Source organism: Cyprinus carpio, chromosome A4 (assembly GCF_018340385.1).
Source record: "Cyprinus carpio isolate SPL01 chromosome A4, ASM1834038v1, whole genome shotgun sequence".
Taxonomy (NCBI): Eukaryota; Metazoa; Chordata; class Actinopteri; order Cypriniformes; family Cyprinidae; genus Cyprinus; species Cyprinus carpio.
Window position 1 is genome coordinate 5,980,953 of NC_056575.1, and position 23,671 is coordinate 6,004,623.

Below are 23,671 nucleotides of genomic sequence, written 5' to 3' on the forward strand. Positions count from 1 at the left end.
CAAGTTGTACCCTGTGCAAATGACCAATAAACCCTAGAAAGAAATCAAAGTTGGGTTTGCCAATTCATTTGCACTCTTAATAAATGTGAGCACACATACTGTATATAGGTCTATAGGAAGAATGATAAGAATTATCAAATTAGAGACAAAACCACCCACAAATGCAAAAATTAAACTGTCAAATTTATTAGACAAAAATGATAATGTAAACAGCATTGAATTTGCTTCTTCCAGCACAAACTGCAACATTTTAGAACACATTTGACAATTGGATACACAATATAATCTTCTTGCTACTGACCTTATGTGAAAACATAGCTACAGTATGTCAAAAACACACCTTTGGGGTCTGTTTTACTAGATTAATGCCAAGATCTGATCACAACACAAAGCACCTTTCCTAATAAGGCATCTTTCTGTGACACTTAATGTATGACCTCTAAATATAATGTCTTATTAAAGGTCAATAACAGACAGGACATGTGCAAAACATTCACAGAGAAGTTATATTTCTAGTTTCCAAAACTTTTAGTTCAATTTGGTCAAATCCTATATATTCATATTTTTAAATTCTAAAACGGTGCGAACGCTGAATACCTGTTAATCAAATACTGTTAGTTTAATAGGAATGTTCAGGCAACTGTGGCTAAACACTAAGGTCATGGTCAAGTAACGGTTGATTTAATCACAGCGATGTGTCCGGAGCCCGTTTCTGCCACGGAATAAAAATTAATGATAAAAACAGTAATTGTGAGAGTTTATATATCACAATTCAGACCTTTTTTCTCACAATTGTGAGATATAAACTTGCAATTCCTTCTTTTTACACCATTACAGAAACAAAAAACAGAATAATGATGTAAACAAAATTCAGAGAAAAAGAATTGTGAATTTATATCTCAGAATTCTGTCTCAGAATTCTGACTTTTTGTCCTCATAAAAAAGTCAGGATTGTAAAAGTCGCAATTACTCTTTTTTTAATTAATATTATTATTCTTCTATTTTAAATCCCATTGCAGAAACAGGCTTCCATACACAACAGTGTGTGACAGCACACAAACTCTGTCTGTCTTTAGTGTACTCCAGGTGAGAGATCTGTGCATCTCACTGCTTCAGCAGAGGCAGCTCTCTGGGTTTAAAGAAGGCCTGCGACATTCCCATGGCATAAATATACACCTTGGAGTCCACCGCTATTTTCTCTTTCTGCAGCAGGTCTATAAAAATAACAATTCTGGTTTAGTACACCAAAGCAAACCCTAACAAACTGAAAATGAATAATGAATAAACAGGCCATTTACTTAGCAATACAGTTATTTATATCCAACAGATATCATTAAAAACTAAAGATTTATGTATTCCTCATGAGCAAGATCACTCACCATCAATTTTTTGCTGAAATTCATTTAGAGGTAGAAGAATAACCTCCACAAATTCTGAGAGGCAAACAATGATATGCTTTCAGAACAAAAAACACAAAGCAATAATGTTGACGATTTTATTAGAAATCAAATACGTACCTCCATCACCTAGACAGCACAGTGGAGACAAAAGAAACGGTTTGCTCAGCATTAAAACACAGTATGAACAGACACATGGTTCTGTGATGAAATATTAGTAAAAAAAAGCCTCCTGATGCTCCTTCACTCACCCAGCTGCTGAGTGGGGTTTACATTTTCAGTGTCATCTCCATTGATATGTACAATCACCATCTGTGTGGTGCAGTTAGACAAGCCCGGATCTAAACACGAGACTAAAAGACATGGGCATGAGACATTAAAATATGCAAAGTTACATACATTTTGACAGGTATACACACACACACACACACATTAAAGCAGCTGTACCTGGGGTGATGCCCACTACTTCTCCTTTGTAACCTGTTTCCTCCTTTAGTTCTCTCAAAGCAGCAGTTTCAACACTCTCATTGTCATCTATCAGACCTGAAATATTCATGCACAGAGAATAATCGATAACTACACTGTCATATTTACATCATATTTGCTGAATGAAATCCAATACTTGTTTCTTACTAATTTCTGTTTCCAAAAAAATAGAGGCTGTTTTGCTCAAGCAAATCACACTTTTTCACAAAATATGATGTTTTTGTAGTACAACCAAGTCTTGTATTATCCCTCCATCACCTGAAAACTGTCAAAAAAAGGCCTTTCTTCCTCTGAGCCTGTTAGAATAATTTCTTCAATTCTCAGCCAATTTCCACATGTATGAATGATTCTAAAGACATTATTTTCTGTCTTATCCTGATTATCACTTTTTGCACAGTTAAATGACCCAGTTTTAATCATTTTTTCATTCAAACTTTAGACATCTGACTGCTTGTTATTTTGATATACTTATAATTTAAAAAAATCTTAATTCTTATTTTGTGAAAAACTGGAATGTTTTTATTGAACTCAGCATAATCAGATTAGATAATATTAGGTCTTTTTTTTGTTGCCTAATCAAACCTGCAGGAAACTCCAGTGTGTTGCAGCCCATGGGTGGACGAAACTGCTTCACCATTACGACACAGTCTTTATGCAGAGTCCTCTTCAGTAGGGCTATGATTGCTACACCTAGATGAATTCAAACATGTTAATAAATATAGAGCATTAAAGCATACACACTGGTTCAAATAAGCATGCATGAGACTGCAAACACACCATCAGTAGCACTGTCTGCGACTCGGGTTGTTCTCTTTGCTGTTTCCCATGTTCTGAGGAGACAATTTATTTTTATTTATTTATTTATGTTTTAATGCCATATCACCAACGATGTCTACATTCATGGCAACATTAACAATATCACTTCAATACATCATTTACAATAATATACAATTTTCTTAAGAAACAATCATTATACAAAAACATACAAGAATCAACAATAGTACTGATAATTTATTTATTTTTTTTAATTAAATAAAAAAATGTTTTTTAGTATATTTTCTGGATAATATATGTTCTGAGGAGACAAAAAAAAATATGCATTAAGATCATACTGTGCATATTTTAATAACTAATCATGCAAGCACCTACCAATCAATTTAAGTGAAAATGAAAGAGAAAAATGTTTTAGGATGATTAATTGAAAGCAACAATAAAAAAGATAATTTTAATCAGTAGGATTATCATCATGTCCAGAGGTCAAAGGTCTCACATCATTCACACACACACACACACACACACACACACACACACACACACACACACACACACACACAAAATCACAGATCAATACCTGGTGCTTCCAGAGGGATCCACATATGTGGTCTTCTCAAGCTTCAGCCATTTTCCACTCACTATCAGCTAACAAGAACACATTATTCATATGTTTACAGAGTACTTTAAGCACAACATATTACAAGAATGACATTATTTTAAAGGGATAGTTCATACAAAAATGAACCTTCATGTTGTTCCTTTTTCCAAGGAACAAGTAATGCTAGGCAAAAATGACATCATTCACTTCATTGAAAAATGCACTATTTAAAAAAACGAATCCAGGTTTCGAACAACATGAGGGTGGGCAAATGATGACAGTATTTTCATTTAAGGGTGAACTATCACTTTAAAGGGATACTCCACCCCAAAATGAAAATTTTGTCATTAATCACTTACCCCCATGTCATTCCAAACCAGTAAAAGCTCCGTTCGTCTTTGGAACACAATTTAAGATATTTTGGATGAAAACCTGGAGGCCTGAGACTGTCCCATAGACTGACAAGTAAATAACAGTGTCAAGGTTCATAAAAGGTATGAAAGTCGTCGTCAGAATACTCCATCTGCCATCAGACGTGCAATTTGGGTTATATGAAACAACGGGGACACTTTATGTAAACGAAGAAAACAAAAATAACGACTTTATTCAACAATTCCTCTCCTCTGTGTCTCTCCGTATCATCGTATGCTGTTCTGTATCATCTGCGTCACAAGGATGCACTGTTTCTATGTGTATTTAGCTTTGATTTGAAAGAAAATGGCGCATACTTGTGGAGCGGATGATACAGAAGAGCATACGGTGATATTGAGAACACAGAGGAGACCGCTGACAAAGGTATTATTGAAAAAATATTGTTATTTTTGTTTTCTTTGCTTACAAAAAGTGTTCCCGTCGCTTCATATAACCCAAATTGCACGTCTGATGGCAGATGGAGTATTCTGATGACGACTTTCATACCTTTTATTGACACTGTTATTTACTTGGCAATCTATGGGACAGTCACAGGCCTCCCAGTTTTCATCCAAAATATCTCAAGTTTTTACTGGTTTGGAACGACATGGGGCTAAGTGATTAATGACAAAATTTTCATTTTGGGGTGGAGTATCCCTTTAAGACAGATTCTCACCTCTTCTTTGATGACATGAGGTTCAGTAGTCGCTTTCTTAGGAGAGCTCATGTTGTGCAGGCGATCAGGGATGTTGAAGCACTGGAACAGCTACAGAAAATCTGCACGTACGACAGAAACGAAGTTACAGGGCGCCTGATGCTGTCATGATGACCACAGTCACCTAATCTAGTTGATACATAAACAAAGTAACGGGAGATCAATCCAAGTAGTTTCAATCAGTGCAATACGTACCAGTCAAATCCTAAAGTATGTCAAATAAATCGCAGTGACCTATCCAGTTTAGTTTTCTTCCAAGTAACGTAGTCACATGCTCAGTAAGTCTTGCCTACTTGTGTGCCGCTAAAACCCTTCCTCCTCGTGTGCACTGCATTGGATCGAGTTATCGTTGCATACGTTATATTGTCAACCTAGTCACTAATATTAAAAAAAAACTAATATAGCTGAACACAAAACTCCCCTTGAAGTATGAAAATACAGATTCGTTATGAGCCGGAACTGTAGTTATTAATACTCCCGGTATGCCGGAATGTTTTCGAGGTTGCGCAGATTACAGTGTAAGTTTCTGGCAGCATGAAGAAAGAGCAGGTTGTAAACTGTCAGTTTTCTGTTTGGTATCCTTTATTCAAGAAACACACTATTAAGAGGTAAGAGAGTGGGTTTTTTTTTTGCGCAGACTGATAATATATAAAGATCGGAAAACTCAGAAAGTCCACAAAATCTTGCGATAGAAGTTGCATTATAATGTGATTCCATCACTAAACTATAAATATGTGTGTGTGTGTGTGTGTGTGTGTGTGTGTGTGTGTGTGTGTGTGTGTGTGTGTGTGTGTGTGTTTCCTTCTATATAAACTCAAAAGATTCTAAGCTTTGTTATAGTACATTATATATAGGAAAATTAGGTTTATATAGTTGTCTGTGCTGTTAATATCGTTATGTCAGTGCTGTTGTAATTAAGTTTGGTTATTTTCTCTTTTTTTCCCCCAGCTTGATTCTACCTATACCTCAAAATGTAATTGATTATTTATTTGATGACGGGACACTTGTGGTTTCTGGAAGGTGAGATTTAGGCAAAATTTTGGTGTTGAATAAATTATAACAACTCTTTCTGTTCACTTCTTTTCTATCAATATTGTGGCCTTGAACTGAACTGAGCTGGACGGTGACATCACTGAATCAATGATGAACTGACTTTAAAACTGAGTGTTTACTATTGTCCTCCTGCATCATTGGCTGTTCTCCTGTTTAATACTGTAAAGCTGCTTTGACACAATTTGTATAAAGCACTATATAAACGAAGGCGACTAGATTTGACTTTTGTTGCCTTGTTATTGAATAAATAAGCAATATCTGATTGTCTCTCTTTATAGTGAGAACAACAGTTCACAAACACAGACCAATAACAGTGACTCAGATGAGGAGGACGTTCAGGTATGTGTGTGGCTGAGTGAAATACGTTTAGTTATCTCTTAAACAACCAGCCAGTTTCCTGATGTCATGCTTTTGCTTTCCAGTGGACTGATGATGAAACTACAACAGCAGTTACGGTGCGTCTTATTCCTCGCAGCCAATCAAAGCTGTCACGTCATACACTTGTGCAGGTACTCAAGTGTGTGTCTTTTTCAGGCCCCAGAATTCCCAGAGTTCAAGATAAGGGTGCAAGAGGCAATAAATGTTCTAGGTGGGCGTGTCTTCCCAAAGCTGAACTGGAGCGCCCCTCGGGTGAGAAGAGTTTACTTAGAATCGCATTTTATACTCATGAATACATAATACTCACAACATCCTTCATCTTTCGGTCTTGCTCTCAGGATGCTAACTGGATTGCCCTGAACAGTTCCTTACAGTGTCAGAGTCTGTGCGACATCTTCCTCCTTTTCAAAAGTTCAGATTTCATCACGCACGACCTCACACAGCCGTAAGTGTCTCACACAGGTCTCTGACCGCTCGCAGGTTCATAAATGCTGATATTCTCAGTTCCCATCATGCTCCATGTGAATGGGTTTTTCTTCTTAAGAAATTCAAGAAAACAATTTTGTACTCTTTTGTCAGATTCCTCCACTGTAGTGATGATTCTCCAGACCCAACCATAAAATATGAGGTACAGAATCTCAATAAACCAGCCAAACATACTCCTACATACTCAGGCTTATATTATATTGTTATATTAATAATATTATATTATCAAACAAATGCTGTTCTTTTGAGCTTTCAATTCATCAAAGATTCCTGAAAAAATGTATTACAATTTCCAAAAAAATATTAAGCAGCACAACTGTTTTCAACGTTGATAATAAGAAGTAATGATGCTGAAAATTCAGCTTTGCATCACAAGAACAAATAACAATTTAAAACGTATATAAATAGAAAACAGTTATTTAATACTGTAATAATATTTCACAATATTACATTTTATTATTGTATTTTTCAAATAAATGCAAAAGTGCATAAGAGACTGCTTTCAAAAAAAAAAAAGTATATTATATTATTGTAATATGTCATAATGTAACCCAATGAATAACCCTTAAATATCTCCCAAATAAATAAATATTATTACATAATATATTCTTCCTCTCTGGGACTAATTTTTTGCAGTTGGTGTTGAGAAAATGGAGCGAGCTCATTCCAGGAGCAGAATTCCGCTGCTTTGTGAAAGAGAACAAAATAATCGGTATGTAAATTGTGCATCTGATGTGTCTATATTCTGTTTTAAATATAATGCCTTTCAGTGAATGTATTGTATAATGTATGTAATGCAATGGAAATAAGTAGAACATTTCCAACAACATTGTCCTAGCACCTCTCTGACCACATGTGCATGTGGTAATCTGCTTACTGAGATCAAGTTTGTTTTTTAGCAATTAGTCAGAGAGATTACACACAACATTACCAGCACATCGCCAAACAAGAGGACAGCATCTCCTCCGCGATACTGGAATTCTTTAGAGATCACATTCAGTATCAGTTCCCAGATGAGGACTGTAAGTGTATCAGTGTGGAGAGGCAGAAAATATTTGTCTTGTTTTTAAAAAGTAACATATGTGCATTAACAGTGTTCTTTCTTTATCCGTTTAGTCGTGCTGGACGTTTACAGAGACAGCTCAGTAAGTTTTTATGAATGCAAATTTCACATTTAAATGTGTTACTTACTGTATAGCAATGGATGGTACTAAATGTAGCTCCAGTGCAAGCTGGACAGCAGGTTTGAGTTGAATCTTTAACAATTATGAAAATATTTGCACATGCTTATAAAAAAGTTTGTCTTTCTAAAGGGACGCGTGTGGTTGATTGACTTCAACCCGTTTGGTGAAGTCACAGACTCTTTTCTTTTCACGTGGGAGGAGCTAACATCTGGCAAAAATCTCACAGCCAATCAAACGCAAGAAGATACAGCACTGCAGGTAGTTGTACCCTTTCATATGTATTGCACTGCCTGTATTTTAAAAGATAAATATGCGGTTATATATGTGTGTCGTATTTTATTAGGAGGGACCTGCATTCCGTTACACCACCAGTGAAGTCACTGTGCAGCCCAGCCCATGTCTGTCCTACAGAATCCCACGAGACTTCCTGGACCTGACCACAGGGGAAGATGCCTATAAGCTCATTGATTTTCTTAAGCTGGTGAGTGAGATGGGGATAAAAACAACAGAGACAAGGACCTCTGTAGAAAAAGAGAGGAAACTTTCACACCGGCTACATTCATGCACATAAGTCACTCACATAGTTCACCCAAATATTAAAGTTGCTGAAAATTTACTCACCCTCAGGCCATCCAGGATGTGTTTGTTTCTTCACTGGAACATATTCAGAGAAATATAGCATTAAATCACTTGCTCATTCAGCAGTGAATGGGTGCCGTCAGAATGAGAGTTCAGTTAACATCTTGTGAAGTGAAAAGTGGTGTGGACTCTCATTCTGATGGCACCCATTCACTTGCACTGGTGAGCAAGTGATGTAATGCTACATTTCACCAAATCTGTTTAAATTAAGAAACAAGCTTATCTACTCCTTGGATGGCCTGAGGTTGAGTAAATTTTCAGCAAATATTATTTTTTTCTTTAAATGTTACAAAATCAAAATAGAAATTTGACTGAGATTTTTATACTTGTATTTCTTTACTTTCTCTGTAATTGCAGAAAGGGTCAGCAGGAGGAGGAGGAGTCTGATGAAGAAGGGGAGGGACCTTAGTATGTTGCTACTACCTCCTGCAGTTTACTTCCAATCCTGTTTGAATAGACCTGTCTGTGTTTTTCAAGTGAATTGGAAGAGCTTGATTGGCTACTTCAGGGTTGAGATTAAATAGGTACCAAACTTTGTAGGAAGCTCTCCTTGTATATAATGGGATGTGTGCTTACCAATAAAGTCCCTGTTAAATGCTCAGTTAATTTATGCTTTCTATATGCAGTAGTGGTCACACACAAATTTCAAAGTGCAATAGATTTAAAACTGTTATGAATTAATAAAAAAGTTTTAACTAAAAAAAAAAAAAAAAATGTGTGTGTAAATTATGCCATTTTAAAATTTAGTATCTTCACAATGAGACCAAACTAAATTTTTGTTTTCTACCGATTTTTTTAGCATCCACGTGGGGGCGCCAAATAATAAGTAACTTTGTGTGCAAGTTTTTGTATAAGCTGTTATTGGAATATATTTATACTTTCTCTTAAAGTTAACTTTAATTTCTAGGCCTTCAAAACGAAAACTAGTTCAGCTTTTTTTGCTCAGCTTTAAAATATTTCAACCTCAAGAAATTGTTGTGTAATGGCGTTCTGTACAAAATAATTTTTAGTAATCATAAATGACTGACAATTCATTTAAAAGACATTTTAAATACAGCAATACTCAATATGCACAATATTTGTTTTAACAATTTACAACAAGGTTCTGTATGTTAACATTAGTCAAAACTAATGGGAATACATTTTTAACACTGCAAGTTGTTTAAATGAACATTAGTAAATCATTTATGAACAAACATGAATATAACAATAAACAGTTGTATAATTATATATTACATTAACATTGACCAAAATTAGTAAATGCTTGAAACATGTTAATTTTTGCTACTTGTGTGATTCTTAATGCATTAACTAATGTTAACCAGTTAAACCTTGTTGTAAATATTGTTACTGAATATTCTTTCTCCCCAAAAGTTCTCTCGCTTTGTTGTATTTGCATTCAAATGAGATGTAATAGGACAAACAAGATGTTCATTTGAATTTAACTAATAACAAATGAACAGGGCTCTTCATTAGCACCTGTTGTCTGTGGTTCCTGGGTTGCATGTTTTGGGAATGTTTCCTTATGACTGACAACACAAATGCACAAGTGGACTCGGGAATCGGAGGAGAAATATCTTTTAGGAGGGGGGAGGAAGGGACAAGCAGAGGAGGGGTTAGTGGTGACTGACTGTCAGATCAAACTGCTTAGATCTGCTGACTCAAGAGCTGGTAAAGAGAGAAGGAGGACAAGAGAGAGACATAATGCAAAGGGAAGGACAGATTTTCCAGAGCTGAGAAACTGCAGTGGTTTGCAGCTGGAATACTCATGAGCGGTAGACTACAGCAGCGCTGACTGATACACACACACACACACACACACACACTCATTTTGTCTTCACCACTGACTGTATTGATAAACGTGAACAGCCTGCAGCCTACATCCACATCAGACATGTGTCAAGCAAGCTTCGGTCCTACTGTTAAAACCTGCTTTCAAACATGCTTTTTAAGCCTTAAATTGCTGTATTGTGGGAGGTGTAAACATTTAAGGGACAGTAGGTGGATGGGCCTAATTTTGGGGGAAAAAAATGCAAAGGTTGTCCCTGTGAATACTCCAGTCACCATCTTTGTCATCAAGTCACATGGCAGCATGCTGCCCTTAAGATAAATTATGTTATGACTGTACAACTGTGTTAATTTGTATTTGTATTCGAGTGTTTATGTGTTGGTTAATAGCAATACATTAATTTTAAGTGTACTTTATTGATTAACACAGGCACGTTTAGAACTCTAAAGCTAGTTTGTGCACTACTATTATCATTAGCTTGCTAATAGGTGCCACCATATGTAGCCAAAGTGTTGTTTTACCTTGATTTTTACCTAAACTATTTTGCCTAACCGACTGACTTTGATGCGTTAAAATGCAGTAACTATTAACTATGATTAATATCTTCTTCTTCCATGTCCCATAATGCATCTGTGTTGAAATGATCACAGTTTAATTTCCTACAGGGTAACCTGAGAGTTTAGACTTTATTAAAATAATTGATCTGAACAGGTGCATGTCTTTTTCAGTTGGACCTGAGCATGCTTTTGGTGCAATGCGAACAATCCACACAGCCACACGGTCTCTCCTCCTCCTCTCTTCTACTCTCTCATATGGCAAGCCACTTTAACATTTTCCCTTAGAACTTTTTTATTAGAATATAATTTTTAAGTACTAGAAAACAATCCAATACTTTCTTTTTCAGTATAATTAACTATACCGTATATACTAGTACATATTTTAATAGTGACTAGTCTCTATTAAACTCAGTTTTCAAGTCAATTTTATTTCATGGCTCCTACCACAATACACGTTTTTTCTAAGTAGTCACTCGTCACTTATGCCATACTAGTACTTATTCATTTGCCACTATCATTATCACACTTATTCAATTTTTTTTATTCCATTTTTGCCACTGATTCCTATGAGGATCTGTGGTTCACATGTTATTATGTATCACATCAAACAAGTATGTATTTCGACTTTTGCTGGTACTTACACTAATAACTATTACATAGCTAGTACTCATTCTATAGTTACAATAGTACTAGTATCTATTCCTTTTTTAAAATTAATTGAGTAAACACTATTACCCGTTAAACACCAGTGTGTTATACATATATTACTATTAACATTTTAATCTTATTCGTTAGATTTGATTAAAATTTAAGTAGTAATACTCCTGATGAACACTATTCTTAGTTGAATGGTAAACACTAATGTATGATACACACATTATCTGAAACATAAGCATAAATGCTTAATCTTGAATGTATGTAAAAAAAAAATTATAAAGTAGAATTAAAAAGTTACTAATGAGGTAAAAAGGGTACTTATAACAATTCACTGTCTCATAAGAAACTGGTAAAAAACAGAATATATACCGATAACTAATGGTCAGTTAAATCATTAGTAGCCCATCTAAATAATCAATACTAGTATAGCTGGAATAGGTACCAGTAGCAATTGGAATACTGATTGGAATTTATTACCAGTAACAAGTACATATTTACTTCTAGCAACTGGGATAGAGACTAGTGGCAACGTTAATTATTTTAATCTTATTCATTAAAAATACTAGTAAGTGCTCAAAACAAAAAACTAAAACAAAACAAACAAAAAAAAAAACAAAAAAAAAACAAGAGATGCGTGTTAGTTGAATGTTAATACGGCTTGCCATATTTCTTATGCATTTGCTCTTTGTCAGGTCGCGCGGTAAGGAGCAGAGCATCTTCCTCCTCCTCATTCACTCTCTCTCTCTCCTCATTGCCATAACAACGGATGCAGCGCATCAGTCCGCGCGGGATAAACATTCAGCAGCCGCGCGGGGCGGAATAAACCCGCACAGGTGCCGTTAAGACTCCTCAGAGGTGACACACACGCACGCGTCTCTCCGAACTATTTACGTCAAACCGTTTAAACTGCTTGAGGGAGACGAGCGCACGCGGGAGATCCTCACCGGGGTTTTTCGCTAACGGTACGAGCGGGGAAAGCGAGGGAAGAAAGAGAAGCAGAGAGCAGGAAGTGCAGCGTGGGAAAGCGGGGAAAATCTCCGGGGATCTCCAGCGCTCACATCTCCATCTACGGTCGTCCCCGGTTTTTATTTTTTTTCCGCCATGGCTCGGGAGAACGGAGAGGCCGGCGGGGATTGCACGTGGAAGAAGCAGGTCGATGATATCAAGGAGATGTTTGAATTCAAGGAGGTGCTCGGGACGTGAGTAACTTTTGTTTTGGCTTTGACGAGAATTCACCATAGTAACCACAGTTTCACCGTAGTTACTGCAGATATTATAATGACTAACGTTACTGAAATTAACATCTTGCATCAACTCAGAGGCGGGTCTCTCGGGTTGGTCTGGTTTGCTGGTTTTACAGAGGTGTTTGGGGACTTGTTGGCTCGTCTGGCAATTAAAAACCAATTGCCTAAATCGTCTTAGACTTGTGTATGATATTGGTTTCAATAACGACTTCTACTATTAATTTGTGATTAACGTTATACTTTCAAACAGCGTCAGTATATTTCTGTCTCTTCTTGATTGTTTGTTTGTTTGTTTGTTTTGATGGCAGTGGTGGCTAATAACAATACAACAACAGTAGTTTTAATCCTGCCTTTTTAAGTAACATCAAAGCAAAAAATTAACACTTTTGACCTCTTTGAATTGAATTATGAATAAAGAAAATGTAACTGAAGCCCATACATTCCAGTATAAATAACGAAAATATCGTGACAAGCTAAATTGAAACAAAGATGTTATATTTTATTTACTGTAAACATTTTACAGTGTATGGGTACTATAGTAAATTGTGTGTAAGGGAGATCTAATGCTGTAAACGCATGTTTTCAACCGGAATAGATTAGTTTCCGCTTGTTTTGTTGGTAAACAAAGAACTAGTAAACAATCAATTATAATCATTAACAAACAACTGTAAAATCAATCTTATGGTCCGATATGATCACTATAGCTGGTTGACCATCTTGGACCAGCAACAAATGCCAGTTTAAGGTGGTCAGACCCCTTTTGGACCAGCTTGAAACCAGCTATCATGTTCCAGTTTAAACTGGATTTTCCAACAGGTCTTCCTTCCGAGCATAAATGTTTTGTTGTAGCTACACAAGAGGAGCAATAGTGTTGATGGTGGTTTCATTATTCATTCATTTTCTATAAGCAGAGAGTCAGTACTGCAAAAACAGTGTTTTTGATGCCCTGAAGGTGTTTTGGTGGAGCTCTTTCATACTTATATTGTGAAAAACTTAAACAAAGGTTTTTGTTTAATGTGTGAAGGGACATAGCGATTTCCGTTACCCCACACGCAGTGCTTTTGCAGCGGCTGTGGTCATGCACGTGTGTTTGATGGTAAATGGTGGGACTGCTTTGCAGTCTGCAGCCACTTGCATCATCCTGCATGCATGTTTTCATTCATCACACAAGTGATTTGCTCTCAGCTTTTTAGTTAGTTGTATTAAAGTGCCTTCTGGACATATAAATTTGAACCTATGTGCCATCTGCTATAGCTTACAGTAAGGTGCACCAATGCAGTGTTTTGGTTGTGTGCCCTCACAGGCCTGCATAGTATTTATACGTGCTGCGGCGGTTTGTCCGCTTGCTTTGACTCCAGTAATTTAATCTCTGTGTGCTAACCAGGGGCGAGTCGGATTAACCAGGTCGGATTATTGCGCTGGAGGAAGACAGTCCTTGAATAGATTGTGTCCAAATTTCATAATGCACTTCTGAGAGGTTTATTTAATGATCATGGTGATACTTTAACACTGGGCCTAAAATTGACATTTTGCCTTAACTGCCAATGGCTGGTGACTTGAGGAAATTTACTGGCCATAAATATTATTTTTTTTACCAGCAAATCTGAACAATCATTCATTTACTAATTGAACATTTAATTTAAATGAAATTGTCAAATTGCTACTCCATAGCAATCTCATACAACAAATGAAAATACAGAATAGTTAGAGGAATCATTAACGCGCAATAAATGACAGACGGTCATACACATTTTTCCCAGAATGTTCAATATAATGTTTATGTGGCAAAAGCGGAACGAAACAGTGCGACTCATTTTAACTGCACCACACGGACCATTTATCCGCTCGGCTCACAGTTCGATTGGCCACGCGACGCGAGCTCACTAGAGCAGATGCGTTTACTTGGTCACGCGAGCTTTAAAAAGCGCTGTGAGATCCAGTGTGTAGCGCTTGAACTCAGCGATGAACACAAATGACTCGGTGATTTAAAGGGGTCATATGATGCGAATGAAATTTTTCCTTTCTCTTTGGAGTGTTACAAGCTCTTGGTGCATAAAGAAGCTCTGTAAAGTTGCAAGGACTAAAGCGGCTCGTTCTAACACGCCCCCACGTCTACGTAACGATGTGGAAAGATGTTCATAACGCCGCCCAAATGTTCACACAAAGAAAGAAGGCGTAACTTTTATTCTCGCTGTTGCCACCGCCATGTGTTTCATTGTAAAAGCGTAACTACTTTGTTTGGTCTTCCAAAAGAGGACACAACTAGAAATCAGTGGTTAAGTTGTATTTACAACACTTTTCCAGAACAGTTCAACCCAAATATTCAGATGTGTGCAGCGCATTTTATGGAGGACGAGGCCTGTTTCCTGGAAGAGTAGCCTACAATGCCGGTGTCTGTTTCTATAAAGTTGGGCAGTTCCAACTTTGCAGCTTCCAGCTTCTCACTCACAGTCTCTAAGAACATTTACATATTTAAAGAATTTGCCAATGATGATTCAAACGTGAGTTTTGAGCAGTGTAGAGCAGTGATTGTTGTTTGTCATTTCTCCGATTACAAATGCAGACATTGTTTATGTTTATGCGGCGTAATCCGCATAAAATGCATAAAAGACAGTATAAGTCATTATAATCAGTAATTATGTCCCCACTGGATGCAACAAATGCCTTGATTGTAATGGACTTTATTGGTTTTGTCTCGTCACGCCGGGAGATGGCATCACAGTATGTTAAGGGGTGTAACATTTCCGTCACACGCTTGAGGCATTCGGCCAATCACAACGCACTGGATAGCTGGCCAATCAGAGCACACCTCGCTTTTCAGAATGATGAGCTTTGTAAAAATCGACACGTTTCAGAAAGGCGGGCCACAGAGAAGAAACAATAAGTATGTGGAAAATAATGTGTTTTTTTAACCTTAAACCTCATAAACACATTGCATTACACCAAATACACAAAATAATGTTCTTTTTAGCAACGTCATATGACCCCTTTAATATAACTCCAATTGTATTCGTCTAAATGAAGAAAGTCATATACACCTAGGATGGCTTGAAATTTAAAAAATCATGTGAAAAATAAAATTAATTTTTGAACAAACCCTTTAAGGTTGTAGAGTTATATTCAAGCCATTTTAAGACATCAAGAATTTATTTTTACTGGAAAAACAGTTAAATATGTCATTTTGGTTATCAAAGATGAGTTTTAAGGGATACAATTAGTGACTGCAGGGGGATATAATTTAATATATTTAATATAATTACTGTAGCAAGAACAAGGTGTCCCAAGAATACGCTGATGTAAATAAACTGAGCAAGATCAGTTGGGGGAGTATTTGGTAATAGAAGAGCTTCGTGTCTGTGAGGACACATCTATTAAACCTATGATTAGGTGGATCTGAGCTCAATGTGAAGACGCTGCCGTCATAGCAACCCAAAAGACAGGAGTCATGGCAACTCCGACTGGCCCGTTCAAGCATACCATTAAGAGGGTCTCACTGATCTTCATTTTCCCCCTTATTAAAATGCTGCTGGCATCGTATGGTCCTTTCCTCCCACGCTCATGGCACACACTGATTTTATTTATCCACCCACAGACATCCAACTGGCCATTATAAACCAGTACACAGCATGCCTGATCTTTACTGTATTCACAGTTTAGTGTTATTATTTTCTTTGAAAATATTGATTATTGATTCGTACTAAAATGGCAAGGAAAATCCGCAGCATACTTAGAACTCTGTTAGTTTGCTCTATCATGGCTTTTCCTGAAGAACGACGGCTGTGTTGGCGTTTCTAGCAGAGCGGAGGGTATTTCTGCCCATATTCTTGACGGATGTGTCAAATTCAACAGTTGGGCTCTGCAGGGGCAGCTTTCTAAAACCGTGTGTTTTCAGACATGAAACGAGACCTCGGCTATTTCACATCCTCTCCTGACCATCTCACACTTGGAGTCACATGAATCATTCAAGTTCCGGCTTGTTTGGCCCTGAATGGCCACATAGGAATGACTTCACTTGCTTTTTCTAGCTTTTGTGCTCTGTGTTTGTGTATGCAAGTGCTGGATCATTGCCTCATTTCTCAGATTCTACTTTTAAACCTTGTGTAACCTCTTCATCAGATGTAAAAAACCAAAGACACTAACTCTAACTCTAACACTAACTGTTACAGTGAGTTGGAGGGGGCTTGTGTATTGTTCAGTAAGTTCAGTAAGTGTTCAGTTAAGACTTTATTATACTATTATATATATTATCTGCATTTTGTGATGGCACAGTTAAATTAAGACGACTTTTAATATTGTTCTATTGTAATATTTTAGTATTAATGTAATATTATTTCAGTTAATATAATACTTTAATAGTATTTAAGAATTATTGTAATATTTAATATTAATAATTAATATTTAACTCAATATATTGAACCATTTTAAATATGAATTTATATTTATAAAATACATTTCTAAAATAAAAGATAGAAATAAAAAAATAAAATTAAGAAAATATCTATTTTAGGTTTGGAGTCAGTAAGATTCTTATTTTTTTTTTTTTGGGGGGGGGGGGGTTGCTAAACATTTATATTTACCAACACAGGAATAAAATAAAATTTAAAATATAATTTGTAATTATAAGTTAAATTGTAATAACATTTCACAATATTACCATTTTTACTGTATTTTTAGCCTTGGTAAACATAAGAGACTTCTTTCAAAAAGCCCACCAATCTAAGTGTTATATAAGTACTGTTTTAGTTTTTATTTTAAGTATAAGCCATTCATGTCTCTAACAAATTATGCACTTAAATTTAATATTTGGAAGTTGTGCCGTATAATGTTCCATAACCCTTGGAGCATTAGTAATAGTGATGCTTACCTTAACAAGGACCATTAACAATAACAATAATGTCAAATCCACACTATGAATATGAAGAAATAGACTTGTCTACTCTGCCTAGTAGCTCGGGGACATGATAATTCAGTGTTGTGTTTCATCTGTGTGTGTGAACACCTCCAGTGTTGTTCTCTGAACTGAATTATGCAGTATGTGAAGCGCCCAGAGGCTGCAAGAGGTCATGTGATCACTAAACAGGTGTGTGTGTGTCAGGTATAGCATGCTACTGTTAGAAAACTCTCACAGCCACAATCTAAAAGACACACATGTCATGCACCTGGTGAGATGACCCTAGAGGAGAGAAAGGAAAGGCACGGGAGAGATAAAAAAAAAAGAGAGAGAGAAAGGAAACATTGAGGCCATGAAGCCCTTAATTGCCTGCTCCATTTTCAGGTCTGTGCTCCTGGCTTTGTCCTCTATTTAAGAATGTCTCTCTCTCTCTCTCTCTCTCTCTCTCTCTCTCTCACTTATATCCCTCTGTTTCTCCATCCCTCCTCACTGTACTATATTAAAGTGACTTTTACAGGGCGAGCCAGAGTTCAAAATGAGATTCTATTATAAACTCCTTGTCACAGATACTCGCTGTGCTGGGTTGCAGATGAGGAAAGCCTGTGTTGTTGTGCAGAAAGTCACCTAAAGGTATACTAAATAATTTTTGTCCACTTAAATTGTACTGTATAATAGTGTTGTCAAAAGACCCGGTACTTCGGTACCAAGTCGTACTAAAAAAATGAAAATGTCATGGTACCAGGTTTCTTTAAGTACCGGTGGTACCGAGTACCCGGTCAACCTGCTTCTTGACGCTTACAGCGCTATGATTTCCGCGAAGCAGAAAACGCGGACGGAATCTCAAAATCCAGTCATAAAAATTAAACTTACATTTTTATAAGGACAGTCACGGAATTTGTCAAAGTTAGCATATTCAAATCTCCTTATGGACCAGTATCTGTAAATGTTAAGCCGCAAAAGTTGGTTGAAATATGAATCCTGCATGTTCTGCGCGTCTCTGTGTGAATGAATGAATGGCAGAGACGTGCGGTTTTGTTTACTACATAGACTGAAGTGCGTGGCGCTTGCAGTAATTTCAGCATCTGCCGTCTCAATGAGGACATAAATACATAAACAACATCACCAGAACTGTTCTGAGTCACTTCACAAGCATTTTACCGTTTCATTTGAGTAAAACCAGTGTCAATTTAACGGTATTCACGGCAACCCGTCAAAATAAAAGTTCATTTTTACATAAAGGCATTGTGCTAGAAATATTACTATTATTTAGTAGAATGTATGTGATACTGCTACTACTGTTGAAAAAATTTATAAAACTTTATCTTTTAAAGAAATAAATCACACAATATTTCTTCCATGTTTTAATTTTAATAGCAAATCCCCTTTATTTAAAAAAAAATTAAAATGTGTTTAAATTTCATTAATTAAAAGACAAATTAAATTTGGGTAAAACTTGTTTACTGTTTTTCATAATTATATTACTTTTAGAAAAACTTTAAACACAATTGTAAATAAGTATAAAGAATGGCATTGGTTTTATTTTTAGTGATAAAAAGTAATTTTTTTTTAATTAGCATATTTTTGTGTTTTGCTTTGGTACCGAAATTGGTACCGAGAACCGTGGATTTTCACTGGTATCGGTACCGAATACTGAAATTTTGGTAAGTCTCTTATGCTCACAAAGGCTGCATTTATTTAAACAAAAATATGGTAAAAACAGTAATATTGTGAAATATTATTTATAATATTATTTAAAATGATAAGTTTTCTATTTTAATACATTTTGAAATGCAATTTATTCCTCTGATGGGAAAGCTGAATTTTCAGCATCATTACTCCAGTCCTCAGTGTCACATGGTCCTTAAGATGTCATTCTAATATTATGATTTGATGCTCAAGAAACATTTTTAGGATACTTTGATGAATAGAAAATTTGTATTAGAAAAAAAAATTAATTGAAAAAGCACTCGTTTAATATATATATATATATATATATATATATATATATATATATATATATATATATATATATATATATATATATATATATATATATTTGTGTATTATTTCAAGGATGTTGCAATACTTATACTGGAAAACAAGAAAAAGAGAAAGAAAAAGATTTCTTGCAGTGCTGAAACTGAAAGGTTTTGTTATTTGCGAGAGTGTGTCTTCATGTCTGTGAAAGTGTTCCCAACGGCTGTTCAGTGATGTGGTAAGCTTGAGATCCTGAGTCAGCTGTCCAATGTGTAAACTTGAGCTTTTACAATGTCTGCATTCAGAAAGGGGAAGTTGCGCTTACTGTGACAGAAAATATGCTTAAAGATAAAGTGAGTACTTTTTTCAGTATAAAATAATTTCTCCATTTTGGTGAATTCAAATTGTTCAGAAAAGTTTGTTGTTGATTTCGGGTCTGAAGAGGTTGACAGCTTTGCAAGAAATTCCTTTAAAAGTTCCTTCTCTCTTAAACTGGCCCCTGTGGCACAATCTGTTTTAGAGAACAAAAACACGCACAGTTTTGCAAGTTTCCTCTGATGCAAACATCTTGTGAACGCTCTAATAGATCCCCCCATGTGTGCAGCTCACACAACCATCTGTTATGTGCCATCAACGCATGCGGCACGAGTGTCCGTCAGGTATTAACAGAGAAACTACATGATGAGATCTTCATGAATGTAGTGTCATCCAGTACATGTTGACAGGCTAGTTTGCAGGAAGTTTCACAATAACTCTGTAAGTTGTTCGGCTTTGAGGTCATTAGTGCCAGCTTAATCTGTACAGATCAAAGCAAATGGGATTCGCTGTGGAGGAAACCCGTCTGGAGATTATCCCTTCCGTCTCTCTTCAAGCTCTGCTGTTTTTGGCTTGCTCACCCTCTCTTCTGTTCATCTGAGTGTATGGTCTGGTTCCTGCCATCACTTTCAGCCAAGGGGATGACCGTCTGTACTTGTGTCACCAATGTTTATCAGCAAAGCTTGTTCACTTAACAAGAGCAGGCAGATTCTGAATGAGATTATGCCCAAATCCCATCTGCTGCTGACAACATGGGCACAACAACACGCCACCCACAAACAGTCTTATGTGTTTTTATAGACTTCAGCTTGCCTTTGTTGCATTTGATTAGGTTACATTATATTGCAGCTGCTCTACAAATTATGTCATTTTGAGGATCCAGGGCTTGAGGCTTACTTATTTTCCCCAAGTAGCACATTATAAAACTCTAGGGACGCAATAAAAATTTAGAAAATAATATTTTTTAATATTTCTACTTCAAACTATATATATATATCTCAGATAATTGTGACAATACCAGTGAAATAATATGTGTTATATAATGTTCTTAGTTTTTCATTCCTTTGACAGGTCATCCCAGACAAAAGCTGTAAGAGCATATGTTTGAAATAAATGGCATGTACAGTTTATTGTGTAACCAAAATAGGAAAAATAATAAGATTTTTTTTTAATAATAATGAATTTTAATAATCATATTATGCTGTACTGTGATTGCTGTTTTTCCATCCCAAATTTTTAAGTGATAGTTCAACCAAAAATGGAAATTCTGTTATTTATTCATCCTTAAGTTCTTTCAAACCTGTATGAATTTCTTTCTTCTGTTGAACGCAAAAGACGATATTTTGAAGAATGTTCACTTTTGGGCATTTTCAGTACCAGACTGCCTTTTTCAAGAACCAGATTAGCTCCTGCTCTGGAGCAGGGTCTAACCAGCACAACTGGTACTACCTGTGATGTAAGTAGACACTGATTGGCCAGACGCGTTCGAAAATGCCCTCACCCACCATTATTTAAAACGCCGTGTAACATACTGTAAACATTTTGTCAGCTTATTTGGCAAGTATAATGACGAACAGCGATAAATATACGGACGCTGAAGTGCAGGCACTTGTAGCAAATGTAGCACTGCCAGTTGTCTTTGGTGATTATTAGTCCTCCTTTCCAATCTTTTAATCGCTTTACGTATATGTCGACATTCCATGTCCATTATTTTGAGTCCCGCGAGACACAACAAAAACACAGCTCCGATCACAGTGTCCTCCATCCTCCTGTTGTTAATGTTGTTCTTCTTTGTTAATGTTGTTGAAAGACATGCACAAATGACATCGCTGTCAACCGAAAGGCCCTTATAACAGACATTATTTAGTACCTTGAATGACCTTTATATGAACACCCCCGTACTCATTTTTGGGACGTCCCCGTTTTGAAAGCAGAATCTGCCCACGCACACAGCACTTCACACCGCTCATTTCAAGTAGGATTAGACTCACTGACACACCTTTCAAGTCCATTAGACAGGAAAGCATTTCCCTGGCAATGTTTTTATTGACACTTTGCAGCCCCTTCAAACATATGTGAGTCATTAATTATGCCCTGCTTGTTGTGTAGCAGGTATAATATGCCTGTGATTAGTGGATTTGTATTACATCTCAGCAAGGGTTTCACTTGATGCCTTCATGAAGACCTGTATTTCAGCATGGCTCACTAATGTTGGATTGAGTGTGTGGCCTTTGGTAGAAATGCTTGTTTTTGAAATTGAGAAGTATTGCGGCACATTGATTTATGCTATTGTTTTTGTTTGCTTAAAATCTTCTCATTTGATTCAACACTTCTTTTAAAAACAATACATTCAGAGTGGTTTCCAACAGTTTTTTAACCCATGAAGACACATACACATAGTTCTGTGTAAATCTTTTAGAGTATTTAAGAGAGTAAAGCTGTAATTGCAGGCTAAATGAATATCACACTAGTGCACCATCACCAACCAAAAATAATGTTAAATTGTTTTCCTCTTTGGGACTATTTGTCCTGATTGGGTTTAAATGTAAGACGACAGCATGGACAATTGGAACTTGCATAAAAGCAGCAAGGATGTCTCTTTAGACTGAAATTTTAAAAATACTGTAGCAGCAGTTTTCTTATTTATATATTAGTCAGGTTTAGCATTAGTAGGAATTAGCCTACATCCTATCACTATACTACTCATACTATTTTTGCAGTGTGAAGAATGCAAAATATTTTTGTATGCACAAATATTCACTACATTTTCCAAATTGTGCATGGTGCGTGAGATATTGTATCCTTGACTTTCCATTTCCATCTCCCTTTTCACAATTTTTTTCTTCTAATTGCCATAAGTGATGACATTGTTACATAAAATTCATTAAAATTCCCTGTAAGGTGCGCATATATGTGTATAGTACATAGATGCTGTTGTTGCTTCCATGCTTGTAAATTAATTCTTGTACTGTGAGGCCCCTCCTATTTCGATGTATCTCTTTCAGAATACCTGATGCCAAAAACAGGTGGAGAGAATGAAGAATCTTTCCCTACATTAGCTTTTACCATTCATTACTGCGATTATCTTCAATCAATCAACACGCTCATAAGCATGAAGCTCGGACACAAGCACTGCCTGTTATTTTAGGATTAACCTAATATATAAATAGTGAGTTTATAAATAGTGACCAGGTTTTCCATCCAGTTGGAATATAGGTCTTTATGTAACCTAGTGGCTTAGGGCTTTGGCATTCACAATGATTCCTACTGACAAATAGTGCAGCAATTTAAGTCTGTTACGTTAGCCACAGTAATCTGTATCAACGTCAACCTTAAATTCTTTCACAAGCATCAAGTTGTTTCCTTGATCGCTATCTCTGATAATCCAGGACTGGCCTACGACGAGATCGGAGCTATGGTATAAAGTCATCATTGCGGGTGAACAGACTGTCTGCGTGGAGGATAGTGGTGAAGCTTAGTGTGAAGTATATTGGAAAGGGCACTGGAAGTGAACTAGGCTAAATAAAAAGACCATTTTGGAACAGCCTGTTCATTATCTCCTTGGCCTTTAACTAAGCCCTGTGCTGATTCTGAATGCATCCTTATAAGAGATTGCAGTAGAAAAGGAGGATTAGAGGAGTCTCAGCCTCACGGACCACTTATGGTTGCTTACTGACAGTCTGTTGCCCAAACCACAAGAAAGTACTTGTGAAAATAACAAGCTCTAATCATTGTCCGCCTGCAATCGGGTGTCTGCCAGGAAACCAAACAATGTTTAAAATGTACTAAATTGAGATTATGAACGAGAACGTATCATTTAATGTTAAAAGTTAAACATGTTTTTATAAACGTGTCATTGTGATGATTACATTATTTTGCAATGCAGGGTTTTTATAGTTAACCTAAAAATAAATAAATAAATAAATGTTAACTGAAATAGAATAGAAAAAAATAAAACTTAATTTATTTCATCCAGTTGCTAAAGCAAAATCTCATTCTCATTAAGTTTAACTTAAAGTACTAAAATAACTAAAACTGATTTTTTTTTTTAACTGAATTACTAAATCTTTAAGAAAAAACAAAAAAAAAACAATCAAAATATCAAAAAAACAAAAAATGT

The 23,671-nt window shown here is 36.2% G+C and overlaps 3 protein-coding genes across 4 annotated transcripts in view; 2 read left to right on the plus strand and 1 right to left on the minus strand.

Moving 5' to 3' along the window:
- Window positions 1-170: 170 nt before the first annotated feature.
- The window catches only part of LOC109054944 (ADP-sugar pyrophosphatase-like), a 71,992-nt gene continuing 48,491 nt past the window's right edge, over window positions 171-23,671 (minus strand). Inside the window, exons 1-10 of one of the 2 annotated variants that reach the window (XM_042738828.1) lie at window positions 4,577-4,708; window positions 4,343-4,443; window positions 3,235-3,302; window positions 2,661-2,713; window positions 2,466-2,573; window positions 1,845-1,940; window positions 1,649-1,750; window positions 1,518-1,526; window positions 1,380-1,433; window positions 171-1,214 (exon numbers count right to left, since the gene is read on the minus strand). In XM_042738828.1, the coding sequence (XP_042594762.1) occupies window positions 1,105-1,214; window positions 1,380-1,433; window positions 1,518-1,526; window positions 1,649-1,750; window positions 1,845-1,940; window positions 2,466-2,573; window positions 2,661-2,713; window positions 3,235-3,302; window positions 4,343-4,393 (651 nt within the window). In that variant the 5' untranslated portion in view covers window positions 4,394-4,443; window positions 4,577-4,708 and the 3' untranslated portion in view covers window positions 171-1,104. Of the gene's footprint in view, window positions 1,215-1,379; window positions 1,434-1,517; window positions 1,527-1,648; window positions 1,751-1,844; window positions 1,941-2,465; window positions 2,574-2,660; window positions 2,714-3,234; window positions 3,303-4,342; window positions 4,444-4,576; window positions 4,709-23,671 lie in introns of those variants that run through there. The other variant, XM_042738831.1, reaches the window with a different exon arrangement.
- On the plus strand, window positions 4,830-8,727 carry LOC109054943 (cell division cycle protein 123 homolog). The gene is made up of 13 exons (XM_019072172.2): window positions 4,830-4,989; window positions 5,330-5,401; window positions 5,713-5,773; window positions 5,857-5,889; window positions 5,969-6,064; window positions 6,151-6,257; window positions 6,392-6,440; window positions 6,935-7,010; window positions 7,198-7,320; window positions 7,415-7,443; window positions 7,612-7,740; window positions 7,826-7,963; window positions 8,479-8,727. The coding sequence occupies exons 1-13, from the start codon at window positions 4,916-4,918 to the stop codon at window positions 8,506-8,508; spliced, it is 1,017 nt and encodes a 338-aa protein (XP_018927717.2). The 5' UTR covers window positions 4,830-4,915; the 3' UTR covers window positions 8,509-8,727.
- Window positions 11,817-23,671, plus strand: part of LOC109061267 (calcium/calmodulin-dependent protein kinase type 1D) — a 55,681-nt gene continuing 43,826 nt past the window's right edge. The window contains exon 1 of the mRNA XM_042738770.1: window positions 11,817-12,323. Within this exon, the coding sequence (XP_042594704.1) occupies window positions 12,226-12,323 (98 nt within the window). The 5' untranslated portion in view covers window positions 11,817-12,225. The remainder of the gene's footprint in view (window positions 12,324-23,671) is intronic.